General features: G+C 51.9%; 2 protein-coding genes and 1 long non-coding RNA gene across 5 annotated transcripts; 2 read left to right on the top strand and 1 right to left on the bottom strand.

The window, feature by feature from the left end:
* Positions 1–3: 3 nt before the first annotated feature.
* LOC121486551 (keratin-associated protein 10-10) lies at positions 4–7,225 on the bottom strand. 3 transcript variants are annotated; one of them, XM_041747503.1, is made up of 6 exons: positions 7,100–7,225; positions 6,821–6,856; positions 5,885–6,028; positions 5,547–5,702; positions 234–760; positions 4–78 (listed from the first exon to the last, which is right to left on the bottom strand). In XM_041747503.1, the coding sequence occupies exons 2-5, from the start codon at positions 6,824–6,826 to the stop codon at positions 647–649; spliced, it is 420 nt and encodes a 139-aa protein (XP_041603437.1). In that variant the 5' UTR covers positions 6,827–6,856; positions 7,100–7,225; the 3' UTR covers positions 4–78; positions 234–646. The 3 variants fall into 3 exon arrangements, with proteins under 3 accessions (XP_041603437.1, XP_041603438.1, XP_041603436.1); XM_041747504.1 differs by lacking the exon at positions 5,885–6,028; XM_041747502.1 differs by lacking the exon at positions 7,100–7,225 and having other exon boundaries at positions 6,821–7,089.
* Positions 7,226–10,561: 3,336 nt separating this feature from the next.
* LOC121486440 lies at positions 10,562–17,088 on the top strand. The gene is made up of 4 exons (XR_005986631.1): positions 10,562–10,700; positions 10,846–10,992; positions 15,434–15,564; positions 16,907–17,088. It is a non-coding gene; the product is annotated as an uncharacterized LOC121486440 (long non-coding RNA).
* Positions 17,089–18,502: 1,414 nt separating this feature from the next.
* TLCD3B (TLC domain containing 3B) lies at positions 18,503–25,132 on the top strand. Its single transcript, XM_041749491.1, has 5 exons — positions 18,503–19,415; positions 20,296–20,379; positions 23,060–23,294; positions 23,753–23,848; positions 24,056–25,132. The coding sequence occupies exons 1-5, from the start codon at positions 19,291–19,293 to the stop codon at positions 24,341–24,343; spliced, it is 828 nt and encodes a 275-aa protein (XP_041605425.1). The 5' UTR covers positions 18,503–19,290; the 3' UTR covers positions 24,344–25,132.
* The last annotated feature ends 14 nt before the right edge of the window (positions 25,133–25,146 follow it).

Below are 25,146 nucleotides of genomic sequence, written 5' to 3'. Positions count from 1 at the left end.
TCACCGTACTTCAGAAGAATTTCCTTGGAAATCCAGCCCTCAGAAGTTGGCAAAAGAAATCAATCTTTGCACAGAGATCTGTGGGGAGGGAAGAAGAGGAAAGGAGATTCAGATCTGTGGGCCTCCCTGCCTTCTCCTCAGACCTCCCTCCCTTCTAGGCCCTCAGGGTGGCAGCTGTGATTCTGGAGAGACCATTCTTTTGGTGGGAGAGCAGATACAGATGCTACACTCACCTCAAAACAACCAAGAGTCCATGGATAAGGTGTGGCTGGGGTACCCTATATCCTGAAACTCAGGGCTGAAGTTTGTCCCATAAGGTGGTCAGTGGTGAGCAGTGTCTCCCACCCTCACGTTCAATTATAATAGTTTATGTGGGGAGGGGAGAGGCAGGCAGAGGCTCGTGTCAGAGCACTAGCCCCTCTCTCTCCTGGCCCTCCAAAGGGGCTTTGGTCCAACTGGCCAAGGGCTCCCTGAGCCCTGCTCTGCAGGGAGCCAGGCTCTCCACTGCTGGTTCCCAGGGGGAGGAGCTGAGCAGGCCATCTGTGGTTCCAGTGGCCTGGAGAAAAGTGCCTGGAGGCTCATCAGGGATGGGGGCTTGGGGGCCCCGGGGGCTGGCCACTCTCCAAGGGGCAAGGACTCTGGATCTTCATCGGAGCTTGATCTCGAAGCAGAGACAGTTGAGGCTCTGGCAGTCAGGAAGTTGGCACGCACAAGCACAGTCACAGAGTGGGCAGCAACGAGGGCAGCGAGGGGCCCAGCCCTGAGGGAAAGGAGAAGGGGGTGAAGGAGGTGGGCCAGAGTCCTAGTCCCCGAAGCTGTTTCCCTCTCAAGGGAGAAGGCAACAGAGAGGCCTGGAAAGCCCCATTTGCCCAGTGGAACAAAGGGTACCATCTACCAGTCCTGGGAACAAATCAATTCCCTGTGCTGTTGAGAACTCAGCAAGGAAGCAGTGTTCCAAACAGCTGAGTACAGGAGCTGGAAGAAATTATCCAAGGGGTTCTTCCCTTCCCATTTTATAGGCAAGGGGACTAAAAGATTAAGTAGCCCTGTTCCATTAGGTCCCAATGTTCAGCTCAAAGATGGTTCTACTATATCCTTGTGGCCTCATTTAGTTCCAAGTCAGGAGACAAGGGGGAGTGCACACACATTTTCCATCCATGATGAAAAGAACCTGGTTCTGTGGCTTTCTTCCTTGGCCTAAGACTCAACTGCAGGATCTCCATCATTTCTGAGTACCTACTCCCTGCAAGGCATGGCCTGTATTCATGAATGATTCTGAAAAATCTCAATTGTGTTTGAAAATGGTAATTTGCAGGTGCACCTGGGTGGCTTAGTGGTTGAGTGTCTGCCTTCGGCTCAGGTCACAATTCTGGGGTCCTGGGATCGAATCCCACATCAGGCTCCCTGCTTCTCCTTCTGCCTATGTCTCTGCCTCTCTGTGTCTCTCATTTTTTTTTTAATTTTTTTTATTTTTTATTTATTTATGATAGTCACACAGAGAGAGAGAGAGAGAGAGAGAGAGGCAGAGACACAGGCAGAGGGAGAAGCAGGCTCCATGCACTGGGAGCCCAATGTGGGATTTGATCCCGGGTCTCCAGGATCGCGTCCTGGGCCAAAGGCAGGCGCTAAACCACTGCGCCACCCAGGGATCCCTCTGTGTCTCTCATGAATAAATAAAATCTTTTTTAAAAAGAAAATGGTAATTTGCAGATTTAAAAAAATTTTTTTTAAGATTTTATTTATTCATAGAGAGAGAGAGAGGTAGAGGGAGAAGCAGGTTCCATGCAGGAACCCTGATGTGGGATTCGATCCCAGGACTCCAGGACCACGCCCTGGGCCAAAGGCAGGTGCTAAACCGCCAAGCCACCCAGGGATCCCTGAAAAAAATGTTTTAAAGAGTCACCTCTCTTCTATTTATTAGAATCTTATGCAGGGGGCCTCTTTACAAAAGAGGAAATGGAGGCTCAGAGAGGGAGCTCCTCCTCGACCCCACTGCCTCCTAAGGCCAGAAATATCAGCTTCTTTCTGGGTCTGTGGAGACAGGGACAGTTCATCTCATGTCACCAATGAGCTAGCATGGGGACTTGTGCTCAACAGGTATGCGAGATAGAAATGAATGTTGAACGAGTGGATGAATGAAAATCATTTCCCCCTCTTTGGGCAAAGAAGAAAGAAGAGGACTTCTCAGCTCCCAGGGGAAACAGAAGAGTTTGTCTCTTGGGGAATAGGACAGCATGTCCCTAGTGACAAGAAGGAAGAACTGGTCTATTTCAGCCTACTCCTCTCCTGCCTGGTGACTGGGGTGATCTGTGACTGCTTAACGCATGGACTGGAGTCAGGCCAAGTGGCCGAAGTGGGCCACACCCAGGATGTGACAGGCAGTTGGCTCCTTGAGGCCTGCGGCAGAGCTAGTGACAGTCACAGTTGCACAGTTCAATCAGATGCCAGGCCAAGCCAGGAATAGGGGAATGACCTTTGAAACAGCTGAGGTTTGGGGGTGCAGTGTCAGATGACTGGTAAGATCAGATATCACTAGGGGCTCCAGTGAGGGGAAGGGATCTGCTGGCTGCAGGGACCGGGGTCTGAACTGGGCTGGCTGCTGCCAGCAGAACTGTATGTCAAGGAGGAGGCTAGAAGCCATGGTGGAAGGGAGAGTGAAGTGGTTTTCTTGCATCTAATGAAGGGGTGGTTTGGGGGGGGGGGGGTCCCTGGGGAGTCCCAGTTTGGGATGAAGTGGGCTCTGGGGGTTTTTGGAGGACCACACGGTCATTCTGTGCACAGCACTGGTGGCTGAAAGAGGCTCTGCCGCCTTCACCTCAAAGGAGAGGGTATTAAAAGCATTTCTGGGCTCTGTCCACTAGTCATTAATAATTGTCTAATGGATGTCTTGACTCTCACAAGCAGCCATGTAGCTTCTAGAAGGAATTTGCTACTTCAGTACATAAACAAGAATGCCACAAGCCTCTCAACCCTTGTGTCTCTCTAGGCTCTGCAGGTTCTGCTTTGATTCCTTTCACTGTGATTTTGTGATGGCTGGCCATCTCTGGTGGTTAGAGCTCAGGCCCAGATTTGAATCAGGCTCAGGCCCAGGTTTGCTAACTCACATTTTTAACCTATTTGGTCAGCTCTGAAACAGAATGCCAGCATCAGAAGCTCACAGTGGGGAATCAGGGAAAGGAACCCAGCACAATGTCTAGGACACAGTGAGCACTCAAGAAAAGGCAGTGATTCTTGCCACAGCTCTCTGTGCCCCCTGCCCCCTGACCCGGCTGCCACCTCCAACCAACAGTAGTTCTTAACCCTGGCGTACAACAGAATCACACAAGAACTTGTTAAAAATTCATAGACTCCAATCCCATCCCACACCTACTGGGGTGTGGGGCGTGGATGCTGGGCTTTGCATCTGTCTCATCTGTGCCTCTGATCACACACATGGCTGAGAACCAACCATCATACTATGTATCATTACATTTCTCATGCTCTAGCCTAACTGCCTATTTCCTCCTCTCTTCCTTCGCTGCACAGTAGAAGCCCCGTGTGGGTTGGGACTGTGTCCACCTTGTTTCGCAGAGCCCCTAGGGCCTAGCACAGTGCCTCAACTGTGACTCCACAGATCTTTGGTAGGTGAAGAAATGCGTGAACAAGTGAATGAGATCCTTGCCACATGCTTGGTGAAAAAGGCAAAGCAGGCAGGTGTCTCCCCCAGAGGGGAAGAGAAACCTGGGTTTAAGTCCCAGCCTGAGCCTCAGGTAAGACACTCCAGCCTCTGGATTTGAAGTCCGTTTCTCACAGCTGTAAAGTTGGCAAGAGCTTTGTCATAATTGTGGTTGTTACTGTTACTATAAGGAAACTGAAGAACAGTCACTTTACAGTACTTTATGCAAAGACAGCTCAAGGACAGAATGACTCTGCCCTGCCCTGTGCCATTCTAGAATCCTTCCTTCCTGGCTCTGGCAGAGGCCACGTAGATCAGGCTCTGAGGTCTCCAGGTCTGGAACTCACTGCACCTCACTCCATCCTCACCCTGACCAAGGGAGGCCCTGACCAACAGAAGGGGCAAGGGGCAGCACACCCCCAATAGGGGCCAGAAATCACTTTGTAACTGAGCATTTCCTATAAAACAGGCAGTGTTTAGGACCCAGGGCCATCTTTGTTTTCCCCTTTGCCCCCTTAGCCTCAGGCCTGGGATCCCTTTCCCAGCTACCCCTAGGAAACCAGAAACTTTTTTTTTTTTTTTGTAAGAGGAGAGTCCCTTGCCCCATAATTTACTTCAAAACTCACAACATCTCCTGGGAATTTGACCAACTACAGTCAATCTAAATTATGAATTTGCTTCATCTTTTACCTCCCTTTTTCTTCCTGGGGAAGGTCACAACTTCAAGGGTAAGAACTTTGCTGTCTAGCTTGGAGCCCAAAATAGGAAGGTGGTCAATTACATTTAACATCTTTAAACCCACAAAAGCAAAAATGGCCTGTTCTCTGGGAGCCAGGCTTCTCCCTGAGGAATCTGTTTCGACACACAATGGAGCAATTTCTGTGCAAGACTCTACTATGTAACATTGCAGAAGTGACTGAAGCTCCCTCAGCCAACTCCTCCCCCTGAAAAAGGAGGATAAAAATACTTACCTATCTACATACATAGGCATGGAGAGGTGGCCAAGGTGTGATGTCAAGTCAAAGAGGACAAGTAGCAGAAGTGATGAAATAGTATTCATGGTATGACCCCATCATTGCCAAACAATGGTATATAACACAGCAGTGATAGTACTCTATGTTAGTATACTGGGGACACACAGAAAATGCGGCAGCCTTGATTACATGGCTGCTTTATACGGTGACTGGCACTTTCTGTTTCTTTTCTTTTTTTTTTTTAAGATTTATTTATGATAGACAGGGGGGGTGGGGAAGAGACACAGGGGGAGGGAGAAGCAGGCTCCATGCAGGGAGCCTGACGTGGGACTCGATCCCGAGGACTCCAGGATCATGCCCTGGGCCAAAGGCAGGTGCTAAACCGCTGAGCCACCCAGGGATCCCCTTCTGTGTATTTCTACATGCACACTTAACAAATGCTTTTCATACTCAAAACTATGTGTATATATATACATATATATACACATATACATATATGTATGTATATATAGTTTGCTTTTTAAAAACATATATACATATATATGTTTTTAAAAATACCCAGCTCTCAGGGTTGTTGAGTAAATGATAATGACGATAAAGCAGCACAGGATCTGGGGTGTAGTACTCACTCAGTGAACAGAAGGAGCTCTGTGCAGGGTTGTTTTCTCTTTTAACCACCATTTTCAGAAGCCATTGTATGCCCTCCATGTTACACACCCGGCCCAGCTGCCACCCTGTTTTCTTCTCTCCAAGTTTATGCTGTCTTTGGCTGTCTCCAACCAACCCAGTCCTCTGGAACTGGGCCCAGCCCAGAGTAGGTGCTCAGCAATCAGTGTTGTTGAACACCACCAACAAAAGAATGTGCGGAGAGTGTCCAGGTCAGGGTTCAGGGGGTCAGGGCTGGGAGGAGAACTCACAGCTTCGGTGGGCTGGGGGCAGCAGGCATCCAGGCAGTGGGCTGGGCTAGGCAGAGGGAAATCACAGGCTTCTGCACAGGTCCAGCAACAGTCCTGAGGCCTGGAGGCGCCTTGCTTCCTGCAGGGGGAGCTGCAATCTATGCAGCAGCCCTGGGCCTAGGAGAAGAAAAGGCGTGGGATCTGAGCCAGGGAGAGGGGGGAAAGGAGGGACCTTGAAAGGGAGAGATGCAGGGACAAATAGCAGAGGAGCCTCAGGGTAAGGACCTGCAGATGAGGGCACTGACTGACCGGTTCCTCTTCCCCAGAGCCCACCCTTCGGCCTCCACCAGGCCCCTCACCAGCAGGCAGTGCCTAATCAGCAGCACTACGCCGAGCAGCAACAAATAGATGCCCACAGCGATGAACACGATGGCAGGGATGGGGAGCAGCAAGGAAGGACTGCTGACGGAAGCCGGGGTTGGATTCCACGGGCTAGAGGAGGCCTGGACAAGCACAGGAGGAAGGGGTGACAAGGAGGTGGGAGGGGCCACGGGACCAGGAACACAGAAATACCAAGGGGGACAGCAGAGGTGTCTGAGATGAGAGGGGAGGAGCAGCCACCAAATGGGGGGTAGAGAGTCATTAGGATTACACTATCCTATTCCCCAAATGTGACTTTTCCCTGTCATCCCCATTTCAGGACCATCAGTACCTGTTGGTCATTGGAGAACTTTCCAAGACTTGTTGATCTTCCGCTCAGAATGCTTCTCCATACATATCTATCATCTCTGATTCCTCTGCACCACGTTGCCATCCCTCAGGCCACATTACTGGCCCCTAGATATCTTCCAACCTGCAATTTTGCCCCTTTCCACACTAGCTGTGCTGTGTATCCTGCCCTTTTTTACAATCCATCATGGCTCCCACTGACTCAGTCCAAACTTCTTATCTCGGTGACAAAGCCCCAATCTAGCCCTGCCTACCTCTCCCCCCTCCTCCTCTATACTCCAGCCATATTAAAGTCCTAGCAGCTCCTCCAAAGCCCACCCTCTGTTCCCTCAGCCTGGGATGCCTCTTCTCCTTGATGACTTGGCAAGCTTCTCATCTTCCCTGGAAGAGTGGGAATGTGCTCTCCGTGTGATGTCTATGCCTGGCGCTCTCACATCTCTGGTCCTGCGCTCCAAGGGTCTAGGTTGGATAACCAGCCCCCCCCCTCCGGTTCAGGCTCAAGGCAGGGCGAATCTAAGGCCCTAAGGGGGCCGCTCTTGAAAAGGGTAAGGGGGCCTAGAACTCACGTCCATGGGTCAGGACAGGGCCAGTCAGTCCAGGAGCTGCAGAGGAAAGTCCTGGGTCTCAGAGGCTGAGAGGGGTGAACTGGGGTGTCCACTCTCCTCCCCCGCCCCCATTTCCCGTTTGGAGAAACTGAGGCCGAACGCTGGTTCCTGGTCAGGACAGTGGGGATGGGAGGTCCGGGGATGCAGGGCGGCGTCCCCCTCGCAGGCCCCAGGCTGACCCTGGCCGCACCCCTGGCTGTCCCCGCACCCCGGCTTCCTCCAGCGGCCCGTCCCCAGCACCTGCTCTCTCCTGGCCACGGCCAGTTCGCGGATTCCGCGCCGCGCTCGTCCAATGGGCCGCGGCGGCCGCACCGCCCAGGAGCTCCCGCTGCTTCAGGCCGTTGCCATGGGGATTCCAGCGGCGCCGCTACGGCGGCCGCCGAGGCCCAGATTCCTCCTCCCCGCGGCTCTGCCCCCGCGGGACCCTCGGCGGCCACCGCCCCCTCCTAGCCGCGGTCCGCCAGGCTTTCCCGCCATTGCTGAACCGAAAAGGCGGTTTCCCGCTGCCACCTGCCCGGGTCGGGTCCTCATCCTGTGCCGGGTCCTGCGGCGCTGCAACGGGAAGACCGACAGCCAGGCTGCACCACCAACGTGCTGTGCTGTGGGATTTTGGTCAAGTCACCGAGCCTCGCGGAACCCATTTACTCCCCAGTAGAACCGGAAAACACCTGCCTTAGGGGGATGTTGTCAATTGTATTGCATTCTTCCTTTTTTTTCCCCCCTCTCACAACTTTGCCCCACTCGTTTTATGTGTGTGTGTGTGTGTGTGTGGTTTTTTTTTAAAGATTTTGTGTTATGTATTCATGAGAGGCACAGAGAGAGAGACAGAGAGGCAGAGACACAAGCAGGCTCCACGCAGGGAGCCCGACGTGGGGCTGGATCCCAGGTCTCCAGGATCACGCTCCGGGCTGAAGGCGGCGCTAAACCGCTGAGCCACCGGGGCTGCCCTACCCCACTCATTTTAATTGACAGTGCTCCAGCTTCAGACTGGCCCATCTCTTCAAGTCTCCCAACCTTCAAAGTGATTTCTTCCCACCCACCTCAGATCTTGTACCTTTTCAATTTTAAGCTCCCAAGAACAAAGTCCAAATGCTTGGCTGTCAACCTCATCCACTCTGGGCCCCTCCTCTCTTCCCTTTGTTCATTAGCAGCATATCTCATCTAGGCTCTGGGGGCCTCCAGCAGGGAATAAAGCAGACAAATTTCCTGCCCTCATGCTGCTTACATTCCACCGGGACAGAAGGATCAGATCGTCTGTGAACAAGTAAGACTGTTCCGTGTTCCATCAGTCTTCCAAGCTTCCACCACAGGATCTGTTCAGGGTTCCTGAGCCAGCAACAGGTCCCACAGCTCCACACATTTGCAGATACTGTTCCCTCTGCCTAGAACACTTCTGTTTCCCCCTGAAGAACTCCCTCGTCCTTCAAGCCTCTGCTCAGCTTTGCCAGGGGGAGTTCTTCTCAACTGCCTCAGGTGGAGGTGGCTGCTTCGGGCACCTTATATGCATACTGTTCCTTATATGCATATGTTCCAGCATACTGTTCCACCTTATATGCATACAGATTACCTGGTATTTCAATTCTCCACAGTTAGGGACACCTGGGTGGCTCAGCAGTTAAGCATCTGCCTTCAGCTCAGGGCCTGATCCTGGGGTCCTGGGATTGAGTCTCACATTGGGCTCTCTGCAGGGAGCTTGCCTCTCCTTCTGCCTGTGTCTCTGCCTTTCTCTTTCTGTGTCTCTCATGAATAAATAAACAAAATCTTAAAAAAAAAAAAAATTCTCCCCAGTTAGCAAGTGCCTGGGTCCGATTTATCCCCATATCCCAAGCCCTGGCAGTTGGTGTGGTCTTGGGGGTCTCCAGTGAGCATTCACTGATTCTATGAATGAGTCAAATCCAATGCCATCCACCAATGAAGGATTGTTATCCAAAGCCTCTCAGACATCCTACTTTCTTTCCTGATCTTTCAGGTTCTACGCATACATGATTGCACTCTGCACACTCGCATAAGCACACCTCCCCCACAGAGGCCTCAGACTTCATGGTTACTACATCAGGGCATGTTCCCCTGAAAGCTGTGCCACCATCTACCTACTACTGTCCGTGTTCTCTTCCCCGATGTACCTCACCATAGCTGCTATTCCTGGGGATTTCCTGCACCACAAGGCAACCACAGAAACTACCAGGGTTCGTGTCCCTGGTTCCCAAATCTCCCTTCTCACCTTCAGCCACACTGACAGAATCGCACCCACCTCCCCTGCCACCCCCAGCCCTCTCAGAGGGAACTTCAGGCCCAGGAAACAGGAGGCTGGCTGTCCCCAATGTCACCATGGCTGATTCTAAGGCAGAATCAGATTGCCTTCGGGGAGCTGTCTTCTTGTCTGTCTTCTTTGCAGAATCCTGAGGCCCAAGATGAGGCTAGTTCCCACCCCAGCCCCAGGGAAGCCCTCAGGTGACACATACTCCCTCCTCCTGTTCTGTTCCTGCCAACAGAGAGACGTCAGCCTTGGCAAGGCCTCTGTACACGTCCATAGCCTGCAGTGGTCAGACTCACTGCTGATGGTATTCTGTTCCTACCACAGGCTCATACATTATGCAGGATGATAGACAGTACACTGGGCCTGCTCTCTTCAAGACAAACCAATGGGATGGGTGATGTATGCACCCACTCTGCCAAGGCCACTTCTGCCCATATCACACCATTTGTTGGAGGCAGGGAGAAACTGACTTCACAATAGCCAAATCACCGTAAGGTCTTCCTCTCCCTAAAGTTCAAAGCCTGAGATATCAGATATGATCGTGTGGAGTTTTCCACAGTCCCCAGGAAGGAGAGGAAAAGATTATGTACTCTCAGTCATCCTGGGGTGAGGCAGGAGACCTGAGACCCACCAAACACCCGGGAGATGAAGGACACCTAGTCAGGCCTGTGCTCAGGCATGGGAACAGAAACTGGCAGCTCCAATTTTGATCTTAGACTTTCAGCCCCTCCTATGGATATCAGACATTATTGCCTCCTAGAGATTAAGAGACATTATTAGCCTCCTTTTAGGAAAATGAAAGGCTTTGCTTAGTCACCCCCAGAGAATAAGAAGTCAAGGTGACCAGAGGTAGAGCAAGCATCAATCAAGCCCTCTTCCAACACTTTATCTTATTTAATCCTCACAGTAGATCTGAGTGGCAGGAACCATTATTTCCATTTTATACATGAAAAAGAGTCCTGATGTGGTTGAAAAAGAATTTTAGGTCAGGTAAGATGTAGGTTTGGATTCTAGTTGTGCCACCGTGTATCTGTGTGATCCTGGGCAAGTCAGTTACCTCACCAAGCCTAAGTCTCACTCATCTGGAAAATAGGAATCACCTAAGACCCCAGAGGTCTTGTGATAATTGGAGGAAAGGTATGTAGAGTCCTCGGCATAGAACAAGGGCTCCTGAAAAAATATAACCAGAACTAGGAATGACTATCACAGTGAGAAATTACAAGGTGGCACATAGGAACCATGCTTTACACACCTCTCATTCACTCATCCTAGCAGCCCTGGAGAGTACTGCTCCTGTTCCTATCCTCCTTCTAAGAGGTAATAAATCACTTGCACAAGCTCTCCTGGCTAATGAGTGACAGAACTAGGATTCTAGCCCAGGCAGTGGAACTTTGTGTGTATATAACAGAGGCTCAGAGAGGTTCTGACATTTGATCAAGGTCACACGGCCAATCTACAGGAGAAAAAAGGGCCTGGCCAGACTCTTCCTTTTCTCATTCCACTCACCTATGGTGCCTCTCAGTTTTTTCTACTGCACAAAGGATGGGGCTGGACTTGTTTAGAACAGCACCTCACCTGGGACAGGTACAATAAGAGTACTAAATAATAAATGCTCTGGCACGCTGGGCGGGACTCTCCCCAAAGCACAGGTAGGGGGAATTGGACCCTTCCCTGGGTATCATGTGGGAAACAGGCCACTTCTAGCTGCTTATTGTTTACTTATTCACAGCCTTCGATGATATCACACCGGCACACCTCCCAGGGCCCAGGCTGCGCTCCACCCAGGCAGAGAGGATGCGCAAGACAGCATTTGTACACAGGAGCCTGGAGTCGCAGGAAACGGTAAACTCCAGGCCCCGGAGGAACTGTGAGACAGGTGCATGAGGACTGCGCGGGGTCGGGGGGGGGGGGGGGGGGGGGGGGGGGAGAGTGAGGGGTGGGGGTGGGGGTGAGAGATTCACCTGAGCCACCAGACTGGGGCGGGGAGCCGGGACCGGCCCCTAGGGGGCGCCAGGCACGCAGCCCGTTTGGGGGTGGGGGGCGCTGTCCCCAGGGCCGTAGTAGAGTCCCCGCGTAGAACTGGCGGCTGGCGGGTCTCCCTTCCTCCTCGGGGAGTTCAGGCACTCCTGGAACGCCCAGACCAGGGACCACCGTGTGTGGCACGCGGCTCGGCTCGGGTTTATTTTACACGCTACACCCATCTGCAAGAAATCCGCCGTGCACACGAAAGCTATCCTCTTTCCAATTTCTCTTCAACACTTTCTGATTATTCCACGAGTACGTCTCATTTTGCTGCCAAAAGCCCTTTAACACCTCTGTATCCGTGCTTATCTTGCCATGTCTTGTCTTTAACAAAGAGAGTGCAGGCCTCCAGCTCAGAATTCAAAGCAGGTGACAGTATCTGGTTGGAAAGTTAAAATACTTTTTTCCTTTTTTTTTTTTTTTTAAGATTTATTTATTTATTTATTTATTTATTTATTTATTTATTTATTTATGATAGACAGAGAGAGAAAGAGGCAGAGACACAGGCAGAGGGAGAAGCAGGCTCCATGCAGGGAGCCCAATGCGGGACTCAATCCCGGGACTACAGGATCACGCCCTGAGCCAAAGGCAGGCGCAAAACCGCTGAGCCACCCAGGGATCTCCAACTTTTTTCCTTTTTATTTATATTTTGTTACCTTCTATTTACAACGAGTGATACTGGTTTTCTACTTTTCGGCAGTGATAAAGAGTCTCCTTTTAAAGTACGTGGTGAGAGTAAGTGCTCTACAAATCAGACAACTAGGTTCAACTCCCAGCTATGCCACTTAACTGCCTGTGAGACCTTGAGCAAATCACACAACCTGTCTGTACCTCACCTCCCTCCTCTGTAAAGGGAAAGTAATAATGGTACTTAGGTTGTTGTGATGATCACAAGTTTAGTAAATGTAAAGGGTGCCTGACATCTAGCATGCACTATATGGATGTTTGCTATTAGGTCAAATAAGGCAAAACCAAACAAACAAAACCCCGAAGTTTAGAGAAAACCTCTTTGGTTCAGTCATACCATCATCCATGTGAGAAAGCACAGTTTTGATTTTGAAGAAGATAATTAAGTGGCTGAGCTAAGAGCTCTGGATTCCCAATCCATTCACCAGCCATTTCAGTCTTCGATAATTAATGTAACCTCTCACTGCATTCATTTGTGGAATGGAACTAATACTACTTCACTGGATGTTGAGATGGTGCCTGTGAAGGCTCAAAACCCGAGTTGGTATGATGGCTCTCATGCATTTGGACAGGGGTAATATCGCCCCCAAGGGGACAGAAATAGGTTCTTGGTGGCAAAAAAAAACAAGCAAGCAAACAAACAAAAAACAAACAAACAAACAAAAAAAACAAACCAAACCAAATTAAACAAACCACCCCTCTTTCTAGTTAGTACTAAGCACAGGTAGTGTATCTGTGTTATCAATATTTCATGATGAGTGGTAATTAGGAAACAAAATGTCTAAAAAAGGCTGCTTTGGGGAGAATAATGGGAAAAAAAGGGAGAAACACTGCCTTAAACCCATTTTTTTAAAAAAAGATTTTATTTATTTATTCATTCATGAGACAGAGACAGAGAGAGAGAGAGAGAGAGGCAGAAGCAGGCTCCATGAAGGGAGCCCGATGCGGGACTCAATCCTGGGACTCGATCCCGGGACTCCAGGACCATGCCCTGGGCCAAAGGCAGGCGCTAAACCGCTGAGCCATCCAGGGATCCCCCTAAACCCAATTTTTTCAACTTGAGTTTTACCCACATTGGTTATGCAGCCAGTGTAATGGGTCTTGATCAGATGGTGAGGAGATGGTGGGGAGAATGGCCACAAATTAGGCAATTAGAGGCCTCATCTTTAATAATTTTATCTTGTGGGGCACTTGGGTGACTCAATCAGCTAAGTGTTTCCCTTTGGCTCAGGTCATGATCCCAGGTCTTGGGATGGAGCCGTGCATCACTCCCTGCTCAGTGGAGACTGCTTGTCCCTCTCCTTCTGGCCCCCCCCCCCCCACACCTGTGTTCTCTCTCATTCTCTTCTCTCTCTTAAATAAATAAAAATCTTAAAAAAAAAAAAAAAAAACTTATCCTGCTCTTGGTTTAACCTTTAATTTGATGTTCAGAGATGTTTCCTATCCAGAGGAGGAAAATGGAGTAAAGAAGCAAGAACTAACTATTCACAGAGATAAGCTCTGAAATTGTGACTAATGTCTAAGTTGTATTAAAATGATGTTTTTTTTTTAACCTTGAAGTTCCTTTAGGAAAATGAGTTTGTGTGTTTTCTATATCTGCATAACATTATAGAGACCAATGCAGTCAGAAACTAAGATTTAAAAAATCCTACCTCATTCACTTCCTGTGTAACCTTGGACAAGGTACCAAACCTCTCTGTGCCTGTTTTCCCATCTCGGTAAAATAGACACAATAATAAACAACCCACAAAGCTGTTCCTCTGTTAATAAGGAAATTAGACACCCAGATCAATTTCTGGCCCATAGTAAATGCTCTAAAAGTAGCTTTTAGTGACCTGGAAATATTATACCAGCTTCACAGAGAAGATTTGAGGTCCACAGAGATTGGCCCACCATCATTCAGAGAACAGAACAGCCTAAATTTGTTTAACATTTAAAAAATTCTAGCTTAATTTAATTAAAGTGCACACATTTTAAGCGTACACCTTGGGCACGCTTACCTATGTGTAAAGTGGTGATCAAGATAAGGGCATCAAAAAAAAAAAAAAGATAAGAGCATCCCCAACACCTCAGAAGGCTCTCTGGGGTCTCCCCTCCGTTAACACCTCCCCCCAAGTTTAGTGCAATTCTGATTTTTCACCGAAGATATGCTACCTGTTTTGAACTTTGTCCAAATGGAGCCATACAGTTTCTTTTATTATCCACAGAGTCTGAATTTGAAGCCAGATGGTCCCACCCTAGAAGTTGCCATCTTAACTATTATCGTATACTGTTCTGCCTTTTAAAGCCACGACTCCTACTCCTTCGGGTGTTCTTCTGCTGCTCCTTTTCCTTACTCCTCTCTCAGCTCTGCCCGAAATGAAGCTCTCTATCAAGCCATAGACGAGTTCTAATTGGTCAGTTCTGCGTGAGAAGCCCCGTCCACAGCCAGATGGGCGCCTCTGGCAGGAAGCATATGATTGGGCACATGTGTCAGGAGGTGAACCAATGGGGGAGAGCATGTTCTAAACTGTCCACCTGTCCACCAATGGGAGCATGGTGTTCCCGCCCTCTTTAACTGCCTCTGCTGCCCTGCCCCAGCCTCGTGCCCTTGCAGTTTGACACCTCCCTTGTGTCCTAAAAGAAGGTCCCCTCACAGCTGCCTAAGAGACGCAGGATGGCGGGCCCCAACCCCCTGCATCCGCCCTGGGCCTTCTGCACCCCTCCCCTCCCTGGACTGGATGGGAGGGGAGGCTTTTCCAGACAAAAATGACATATATGTAAATATGTATGTTTTCAGGAGTTTTATTGTCCCCCCCCCTTTACTAATGGATAATGCCTTGGTTTTTCTTTTTCTTTTAAAAAAAGTATTATTTTAAATTTTCAAATATCTTTACAATTTGAACACCCACTTTCCTTTTTCTGAGTTCTGGGTGCCGATGAGAATCACCAGCCTTCCTCTGCAGCCTCCACCTTGCCCCTCAGAGGTGAGAACCTAGGAGAAAGGAGAGGTGACTGGAATAGCTTGGGGGCAGGCAGAGGATGGGCTGGGGTGGAGTTAATAAGGAGCAGGTACATCTTTAGGGTTGAAGGATGAAGAGAAGGAATTTTAAGGTGTGAGATGGACTGGAAGGTAGAGACCAACTCCAAGAATTACAGGGAGAATGAATGGAATTGTTGGAATGGGTTGATAAAAAAAAAAAATCAGATGTCCAGCTGTCCTGGATGAGGGATATTTAAAGTGCAACAAAAATCCCAAAGAGAGGTGCCTGGGTGGCTCAGTCATTTAAGTGTCTACCTTGGGCTTAGGTCATAATCTCCAGGCCTGGGGTCTTGGGATTGAGCCCCATCTTGGGCTTCAAGGGCTCGGTGGGGACTCTGTTTCTCCTCTCCCTCTGCCCCTTCCCTGTTCATGCTTGCTCTCTCTCTCTCTCTCTCTCAAGCAAATAAATAAAATCTTAAAAAAAAAAAAAAAAGATTCCAAAGAGATTAGGGAGGACCAATGCCTGGTGGTTTAGAGATGGATGGATCCCATGCGCCACTGAGTTATGGGGGTAAAGGGAGTGTCCAGGTCTGAGGGACACTGTGCGTTCTCACCTTCTTATCTTTTCTCACCTTCTCTACCTCAGACAGGCATGACCCTGCTCTTTGTACTGGGCTGCATTTTCTTTCCGCTGAGCTTTGCTATCCTCTGCTGGGGCCTGCAGAACCACTCCAACCTGCGGATGGACAGACCAGAGGCTGTTTTGGTGGCATCCAAGTAAGAGGCCAGGATGAGGGTGTCCTTTCTGGGGTCAGGGCTGGTGGAGATGATCTCTTGCTTTCAGGAATAGTAGTGAGAGCAGAAACAGAGAGAGAGCATGCCCATGTGTACACACATGCGTGTGCCAGGGGGAGATTAAGAGTCAAAAGAAACTGGCTATGAGATCTTTTGCAAGTCTTTAACCTCCCTGAACTTCAGAGCCCCACCACTTGCGAATGGGTTTACTAAGAACACCTACCTTCCAGTCTTCATGGAGATGTTTTGTGAGGATCAGGTGAATTCATGTCTGTGAAGTAGGTGTGGGAGACTCCTGCAAGGGACAAGGCTATAGGCTTTGTGGGGATAACTGGTGAGCCAGAAAACTCAACATTCAGCCCATCAGATGGGGCAGCAGTAGTTTGGCTCCAGTCAAACGTACAGAGCTAGAATGTGGGCTCTGTGTTGTCTATCTGATACTTAAAAAAAAAATTTATGAGAGAGAGAAAGAGAGAGAGAAACACAGGCAGAGGAGGAAGCAGGCTCCATAGTAGGGAGCCTGACATGGGACTCAATTCCGGGTCTCCAGGATCACACCCTGGGCTGAAGGCGGTGCTAAACTGCTGAGCCACCCAGGGATCCCCTCTTTTTTTTTTTTTTAAAGATTTTATTTATTTAATCATGAAAGACACAGAGAGAGGGAGAGGCAAAGACACAGGCAGAGGGAGAAACAGGCTCTCTGCAGGGAGCCCAATGCGGGACTCCATCCCGGGTCTCCAGGATCACACCCTGGGCTGAAGGCAGGTGCTAAATCGCTGAGCCACCCAGGGATCCCTCATATGATTCTTTCTTAAAAGAAGTTGAGCTTTGATGTGAAATCTCCTAATTTTCAAGCACAACTGAGAATTTAAGAAAGTACTGTACTGGCAACACCATACTGGCTGCGCAAAGCATGTTTGTGGGCTGGATTTGCATTTGCTGCAAATCTCTGACCTGTTCGACACAGCCTAACACACATGTGAGCTCTTATGGAAACGTGGGTAGGAGAGGGAGCTGACCGAAGGCAGAATTTACTTGGGTGTCTAGGTGGATTCCTGGAAGACAGAAATGTGTCTTTGCTTGCTGAAATTCATGTCATCCAGAGAGAAGCCACACGGCCACCAGGTTTGTTGCCCTCAATCAAGTAGTGATGGTGCCCTCCCATAACCCATGCCCCATTCCCCCCAAACTCGGCTTTGCTCTTTGGCTTTGGAGCACTCCAGTTTTGCCAGTTCTCATAGCTGTGTTATCTTGGGCAAGTTTTTTGTCGTCTTCTTTTTTTTTTCCCTTAAATCTCTAAACCCATTTCTTGTCTATAAAACAGATATTATCATCTGGGAAGATTAAATAAGAATGAACATACACCATCTTGCCTAATGCCCAGCACCTAGAAAACAGTCAAGAAGTTTGGTCCTGGGAATCCCTGGGTGGCTCAGCGATTTAGCATCTGCCTTCCGCCCAGGGCATAATCGTGGAGTCCTGGGATCGAGTTCCTCATCGGGCTCCCTGCAGGGAGCCTGCTTCTCCCTCTGTCTGTGTCTCTGCCTCTGTGTGTGTGTATTTCATGAATAAATAAAATCTTAAAAAGAAAAAAGAAGTTGGGTCCTTTTCTCCCCTAAATGAAGCCCTGAGGTCAAGAAGGGAGGTCCTTAACTCCTGCTAAAGGCCAGAGACCTCTCAGAGTCTGTTCCTTCCGCATGCCACTAGAGGGCAGCACAAAATTGCAAAATCCAGCCCTTTGCCTCTTTTGGGGAGGAAATGGAATGGTCTTTGGATCGGTAAAGATAAATTGTAGGGTTGCTTATTAAGGTGTACCTTAGGGTGGGCCTGGAAACCAAAGTACGGTTTGGGTCCAGGACTCACATCATGTAGAAGTCCATAGGACAGTTGGGTTCAGGACAGGAGGGCCAAATTTCAGGAAGGCAACACAAAAGGGTGAGAAGCAGCTCAGAGGCCAGTGGGGTTTCAGCTGCACCTCCAACATGCAGTGTGACCCTGGCCAGTCACTGCGCCTCAGTTTCCTTGTGGATGAAATGAAGGGTCTGAACCAGCTGGTCCCTGGGGTCATGCTGCTCTTTGAAGTCCCTGAGGAAGGGGAGCCAGGAAGATAATAAACCTGAAGAAAGAGAAAGTGATCCGTGCTTAGGGGAAGCCAGGAGAGGCCAGGCACCCTGAAGGACAGAGGCAGGAGCATCCTCGAGTTGCAGGTGGGTTTTCACGGAGGCAGGGTTTCCCCACCCTCTTCAAACCCTGCAGCCACTCTGATACCCAGCATGGAAGGGTTCCTGCCTCCTCTTAAGTGATCTTGGGGAGGGCCATTGAGGCTCCAGGACCATTTCTTGACCTGTATAAAGGGGGCAAGTGCTGTTATGTCAGTGCTATTACAACCGTTAGACAAGATCACAGGACAGACTCTCAGCAAAGACAGAACCTAGAGGCACTTGACTTAAAGCTTGAGTTTTCTTCCTTCCCATTGGAGTGAAGGATGTGAGGGGTCTTTAAGCCTGAAGAATGCTGTGTTGAGGTGTCTTTATTCTCACCCAGTCCTTAAACTCATCCTTCAGAGACAGCAAGATGTACCACTTTGTCTCACTGCCTCCTCCTTTTTTCCTCTCTGATGGAGTGCCTCCCCTAAACTGGGGCCCCAGCAGACCGCTGAGAAACGAGTATCTGGAGGCATTGGGAGAGGAAGAAATGGTAGCTGTTTGCAACGTGCTGGTGGGAAACAGGGTCAAGCCCCCATCGGGGGCTCAAAGCCATCCTCCCAGCTGGCCAGGGAGCCCAGGGCCACGTTCCTCCCCAAGAGGAGATCCGACCCTCCCCTGGCCCATGTCCCCAGCAGCCCCCTGTGCCGCAGCTGCTGTCTCTTTAAGGGCCTCCCCCTCCCTTTTTCTCTGCTCCCCCCCATCTCTGTCGCAGCCGCTGCTGTGGCTCAGAGCTGCATGGGGAGACGCTGCTGCAGGTCCGGTTTCTTGGTGTCTGGTCGGTGCCATCATTCCCCGCCCCTCCCCCGCCCTCCCCAAGCGGGTGACTTCCCCCTCCCCCTCCCCCTCCCCACCGAGGGGGCAGGGGGCTGGGCAGGAACTCTGGATAATGCCCCGTGCAGCCTCCCTCCGGGCCGGGCAGCTCGGTAGGGACCGTGGCGGCAGCAAGAGGCGGGAGAGTGCTGACCGCTGACCACTTGCCGGGCAGCTCCTCTTGTCTCCCTCCCTCCCTCCCTCCCTCTGGCCGTCCCTCCCTCCCTCCCACTCTCCCTCCCTCTCAGGGCTGGCACCACAGTCCCACCCCGCCTTCTCGGGTCCTCCCAGCCTCTCCACGTAAGCCCCCCCTCCCCACCTGCCTCTCCTCTCGTTCCCCTCCCCCACCCGCATCCTCCTCCGGTACCCTCTCCCTCTCTGTCCTCTTATCAAGTCCTCTCCTCCTGTCTCGCTTCCAACCCTCCGGCCAGCTTGCTCCCACTCCCTTTCCTGTATCCTCCCTCTCCCCAGTCTCTCCCCATTTCCCCCAGTCTCATTTAACTCCCTTTCTCCCTCCGTCTGGTCTGACTCGCCTGCCCCATCCCGTCCCCGCCCTGTCCCTTTTGTGCCCCTTTTTCTTTTTCTCTCTCCTTCCCCGGCTTGGTGTCCCTGCTCCACCTCCAACTCCCTTCAGCTCGGCCTCCCTGTCCCCTCACGGCCACCTGCCTCCCTGCCCGAGGCCTGAACCACCATGCTGACCCCAATGGTGGCTGGGGGGGTGGTGTTCCCCGGACTCTTCCTCCTCTCCAAGAACACGCTCCAGCGGCTGCCCCAGCTGCGCTGGGAGGAGGCCGACGCGGTCATTGTCTCAGCCAGGTAAACGGCCTCCCTTCCCCTCGGCCCCGCTCCCCTTCTCAGGCATCATGGGGGTGGAAGGGACCCAGTCCTCCCCTGGACCCCTTGGTTGGTGGGCGGTTACCTCCAAGCCTCCTGCCCCCCTTGCTGCCTTACTCCCTGTCCCAGGAGACCTCGTCCAAACCCAGCCATCTGGTCTACTAGTATCCAGACTGCTTTCCTGTCCTCTCCCCCATTTACTCTCCCACCCTCCAAAACAGGACCAGCATGGGACTCAAACATTTCTACCAGATATTAGGGAGTGAGGCAAGGGGCAGAGAGCTGTGTCTTACTCAGGGCATATGTTTGGGGGTACAAGGGACAGAGGAATGAACAGCAGAACTGTACAACCTGGAACGAGGGCCAGAGTTGGGGAGGGGGCACGGGCACACAGAGTGAGCGGGAAAGTGGCCAGGAGAAGGGGGGACTTGGTGTCACTGAGGAGTGGCATGGTGACTAGATGGCTGAGTGCCACAGGAACAGGCCCAGAGCTTCCCCTCACCACCCAGTGTTGGCCCTTTGCTGTCCCTCCCCGGGAAGAGACCTTGTTATCAGCATTGTCTCACCTCAAGATGACCTCCCTGGTGTCCTCCTGAGAGGAGGGTTACTCTGTGTCCCCGACTGGCCAAGAAAAGGAAGACACCAGCCAGGAGTAGGGTGTACAGAGTAGTAGTAGCTGCAGCGGGGCGAGTCCTGGAGCCTGAGGTGAAGGGCGAGCTGTGGGCAAGCTCACCTCAGGCAGAGATGGGCAAGAGTGGCCTGAAAAGTGACTGAGTCTGAAGGGCAGTAATTGGAGAGTAAAGAGGAGAAACAGAGGACTGCATCTCCCTGCTCTACCTCTGTTCCCTCTTTCTCCCCCCAGGCTAGTGTCCTCTGTCCAAGCCGTCATGGCCTCCACAGCTGGCTACATCGTCTCCACCTCCTGCAAGCACATCATTGATGACCAGTAAGTGCCACCAGACCACCTTTACCCAAGTTCCCTCAGCCTGCATGTGTGTGTGACTCCTGAGTACCCCAGGTCTTCTAGAGGACTCTTTCAGTGGTCCCCATGCCCTTTGCTTGGGACTGAGCAAGTTAACTGCATTAGCTGCAACTCAACACCCAGGGATAAATTTATCCATGTCCTGTCCTTAAAGGTCAGACCAGGGGGAAAGGAGTGGGGATCAAAAGAGATTGTCAAAGCAGCTCTTAGGCTTCCTGGCTTCTCATATCATAGTAGGTCCCGTATACCCATTCCTCTCCACTTCCTCCCACTCTGGCATCCCTCAGACCCCTTGTCTAACCAGCATCCGATGGGGGTGCCTCCCTTCTCACGCCAGGCTCACCCCTCCGCTCCTCCCAGAATCCACGTGTCCAGTCTCAGCTCCTTGCACAAGAGGGAGACAGAGGAGAGAGATAACAGAGACAAGGCCACAAACGGTTGGGCCATGGGGGGTTGGGGGAGGGGAAGGGTGAAAAGGCCAAAATTTGGCACTGGCAGCTGCTGCAGTGCCTGGCGCTTGCCAAAAAAGCTCGGCCCAAGAGGTGGGGCGGCAGGAGGAAGGAGAGGTGCCCTGTCCGTGGTGCTGACGGGCTGGCTCCAGGTGACCCGCGGGCTGCTGCCGAATGGCCTGTCAGGGTGCTGAAGACTCCCACGCTTAACTTCTGGCCCTAACCCCCTTCTCTAGTGCCTGTTGGGCCGGAGGAACATTGTCTGGATGACCCTGATCTGGCGGTGCTCCTCTTTCTCTACAGATGAGTTCCCTTTTCTGTGGAGTGAGGTACAGCGCTTCCTGGAAGGGCTGCCCTGAGGAGGAGTTGAACTGTGTGTGTCAAATGCCTAAAGCAGTTCTGGTTCTCACACAGTGGGTGCTTAACTCTTTCTTTCTTACGCATTTGGTAACTAGGCTTCTCCCCCCCACCCCCTTTTTCTCTACTCCTGGGTCTACGATGAGCCTGGATTCCCAGGCATTTCTTGCCCTTGCCTTTTCACACAGAGGTCACCTTTCCACTTTTACATGCCCCCCCACGCCCCAACCCAAGTCTGTTCCTGTTCCCTCCCCTGTAATCCTCAGGTGGGTGGGGAAGATCAGGGTTAATCCAGGGACAACAGCTGTTATGTGTCTGAGCACCTAACTGCTGAGAGCACCTAGCTGCTGAGAGCATGGAGATGGGTTTAACTTTCAAGTTGCAGCATGGGGTCCTGGAAGGCAGTCCTGGTCCCCCCACAAACCATACGGATCCTGCAGCTGGCTCTCCCAGCCACTCTTGCTCCAGCTTACCCTGGGCCAGTTGGATCCCTTTCCATCAGGCTTCTCCTTGCTTGCCTGCCCTGTGTGTCAGACCTGGGCTGCTGCTCCCCCTCCTCTCTCCCTTTCCTGGTCACACGCTTCAGCATGGGTTTCAGGTTCTCTTTGCCCCAAATCATCCCTGCCTGTTCCCTTGTAGGACAGTCTACCCAGGCCTTGCATTTTGTCTCCATCTCACCTGATCCTTCACGGACCTACCCCCAGCCCTCATTCCTCTTCTCCCTTCTGCAGCTCCTCCCTCATATTTGGTCTCAGCTCCTTTTCTGTGTCACTCTGGCTGATTTTGCTTTCATCCGTCCATGTAGCTGGGCCAGTTCCCTGGGCCAACCTCCCTGACCTCGCACCCCCACTTCGGACCTGCCACACGGCTACAGCATTTAAGAGAAAGTACTCAACATGCTGAGTCAAGAAGAAAAATGCAATGTTGCTATTCATGCACTTTTCATTTTTGTTTACTCTCAAAGTACACAGAACTTTCTCAGCTCTTGGCTCCTTTTGCTCAGCATTTTCTCCTTAATGCTTGGCTGTACCTGAAAAAAAACAAGAGGTTGGGCCACATTCAGGCAGAACAAGTACACCGATGACACCACCAAATCCCCAGTGAGGCTTGTCGGTGACACCTGTCTGCAATCTTCTAGGGAGAGCGGGGCTGAGGGCTGGGGGCTTTTGAGCCAGACTACCTGCAGTTGGCTATTCCTTGGCTAAGTTACCTAGCCTCTCAATTTCCTCAGCTGTAAAATGGGGGTGATAACCATCCTTACTTTGTATAGGGTTTCTGTGGGGAGTGAATAAGTTCATGCTTGTAAAAGGTTTTGGATATTAGAACAGTGACTGCATGGCAGTTGGATGTCAGCCCATACGATCCCTCTCCGCTGCTCTTGCCTCTTCTGCTGTTATTTGCTCTAACCTCAGATGTCTGTCATATAATGCCTGAGTTTGCTTTCTCACTATGTTGCTGCCCTGTGATCTGTGGCTGTCCTTTGGTGTCTTTTCCCCTCCACCATACTGCAGTGAGAGAGAGAGAGAGAGAATGAATGAATGAATGAAGAACGAACGAATGAATGAATGAATATGAAAAATGGCTGGGTTCTGAGATCAGCCAGTCTGGGTTTAATGCCCAGCATTCCTACCTACCAGCAGTGTGACTGTCTGACTTTGGGCTAGTTTCTTGCACTCTACCTTTGAGCTCCATTAACCAGGAACCAGGTTGTTTTGATTATCACTTGGGGTCTGACTCCTGTGGCACATCCAGGGTTGACTCTGGCACCTAGTTTCTGCTCTGTCCATCTCCTTTCTTCTTTGACTCTTCTCTTTCTCTCTTTTCTCTCTGCCCAACAGACACTGGCTTTCCTCTGCCTACACGCAATTTGCAGTGCCCTACTTCATCTATGACATCTACGCCATGTTCCTATGTCATTGGCACAAGCACCAGGTCAAGGGGCATGGAGGGGACGAAGGGGGAGCCCGAGCTCCGGGCAGTACCTGGGCCGTGGCGCGCGGCTATCTGCACAAGGAGTTCCTCATGGTGCTCCACCACGCCGTCATGGTGCTCGTATGCTTCCCGCTGTCTGTGGTGAGTTGGGGTGCTGAAAGCCAGGGCCCCCTGTCCTGCTCACAGCAGCACTGCCAGAGCCTGGGAAGCCCTGTGGCCAGGTCCCAGTAGCAGGGCAGGCCCAGGATGGAAAGTTCCCACAGAAGGCTCCCACCCCCTACCCCTGCCCAAGCACCCCTGCCCCAAACAGTGGGAGGGTCTGGGGTCAGCCTGGCCTGGACTGGATATGCCCAGCCAGCCGTGGTGCCTGGGAGTTGCGGTTGCATGTCTCTTGGCCTCAATTTCCTCATCTATAATGCAAGGTATACAGTCTCACCTGAGGGATGGTTGGAGGGATACAGTGAGGTCACGCCTGTGGCTTTGCTACTGTGCATACGTGTTCATACTTTCAGAGTTAAGCATCTCCAAAATTGGCCGATAGAGAAGGGAGGGAGGGAGTCCAGGGTGAGGCCAGGCTAGTTCCTCCTTCTCCTCCGCAGGTGTGGCGTCAAGGCAAGGGAGATTTCTTTCTAGGCTGCTTGCTGATGGCTGAGGTCAGCACCCCCTTCGTCTGCCTTGGCAAGATCCTCATCCAGGTGAGACTGTACCTGAGGGTGTTTGAGCCTTAAGGGAGGGCGCTTTCAGGGACCCGCAGGAATTCTTTAACATGCCAGGTCTGGGGGGGCTACAGGCCCGGGTTAGGGGAGGTGGGGCCTGGAGGGGCTGAGTAGGGGAAGTGGGCAACACTTCCCCTGCTGCCCCTGCTCTCTGACCTCCTCGCCCACCCACCCACCCACCCGCAGTATAAGCAGCAGCACACTCTGCTGCACAAGGTGAACGGGGCCCTGATGCTCATCAGCTTCCTCTGCTGCCGGGTGCTGCTCTTCCCCTACCTGTACTGGGCCTACGGGCGGCACGCCGGCCTGCCTCTGCTTGCGGTGCCTCTCGCCATCCCGGTGCACGTCAACCTGGGCGCCGCGCTGCTCCTGGCCCCCCAGCTCTACTGGTTCTTCCTCATCTGCCGCGGGGCCTGCCGCCTCTTCCGGCCCCGGGGCTCCCCACCTCGGTCTCCGTGTCAGACCCAGGACTGAGGGTGGGGCTGGGGACCCGCCCCACCCCGCCCCTTGGGGACTGGGCTCTGGGGCTGCCAGGCAGCGGGTGGGAGCCAGGGGCCTCTTGCCCTGACAGCCCCTAACAGATGGACTCCAGGGGGGTGGGACATCTCCCCTCAGGGGCAGAGGGTCAGGGATCAGGTGAAAAGGCAGGCAGGGAGGGGGAGCCTCTTCCCCCAGCAGTGCCTGAGCTGAAGGTAGCAAACCCCTTCCTGCGCAACCTTTCTCCCATTACCTACCCTGGGGCCCTGGGGAAGCAAAGGACAGAGGAAGGGCTAGAGGGCCATGGGGAGACTGACTCAAGGGGACTGGGACTCAGAGAATGTGGGGGAGGCCGGTCACCAAGGCCATCCCAGCCCCCTGCTGCAGACTCCTCTCGGTTCCCCACCATCCAGGAGGGAGGGGGACACCCTAACTCACCCCCCATCCCCCACAGGCCTTGCTTGGGGCTAGCTGCCTCCACTGCTCCTCGGGCAGGCCAGCCTGAGGAATCTTATTTATTTTATTTATTTGCCCAAATTCATACTAATTTGTGGGGGTGGGGGGAGGGAGGTGGCTGCTACCCCCAACCTTCCCAGTGCTGAGCAATTCCGGGGGCAGGTGAGGGGGCACCCCATCCCTTCCCAATTAGGCTGCACATCTTGCCCTCAGGCCCTGGCATGTCCCTGGTGCTACAGACCTCTCAAGGCTTCCTCCAGTCTGGGGTCAGGGGACCCTGGGAGGTGCTTTACAGACCGCTAATAAAGACGATCTGATCTGCGTGAACGCCACCAAGGCCCTCT

The sequence above is a fragment of the Vulpes lagopus genome, chromosome 3 (assembly GCF_018345385.1).
Source record: "Vulpes lagopus strain Blue_001 chromosome 3, ASM1834538v1, whole genome shotgun sequence".
In the NCBI taxonomy this organism is placed as follows: domain Eukaryota; kingdom Metazoa; phylum Chordata; class Mammalia; order Carnivora; family Canidae; genus Vulpes; species Vulpes lagopus.
Note: the sequence above shows the minus strand (reverse complement) of the source record. Positions and strands in the feature narration are given on the sequence as shown.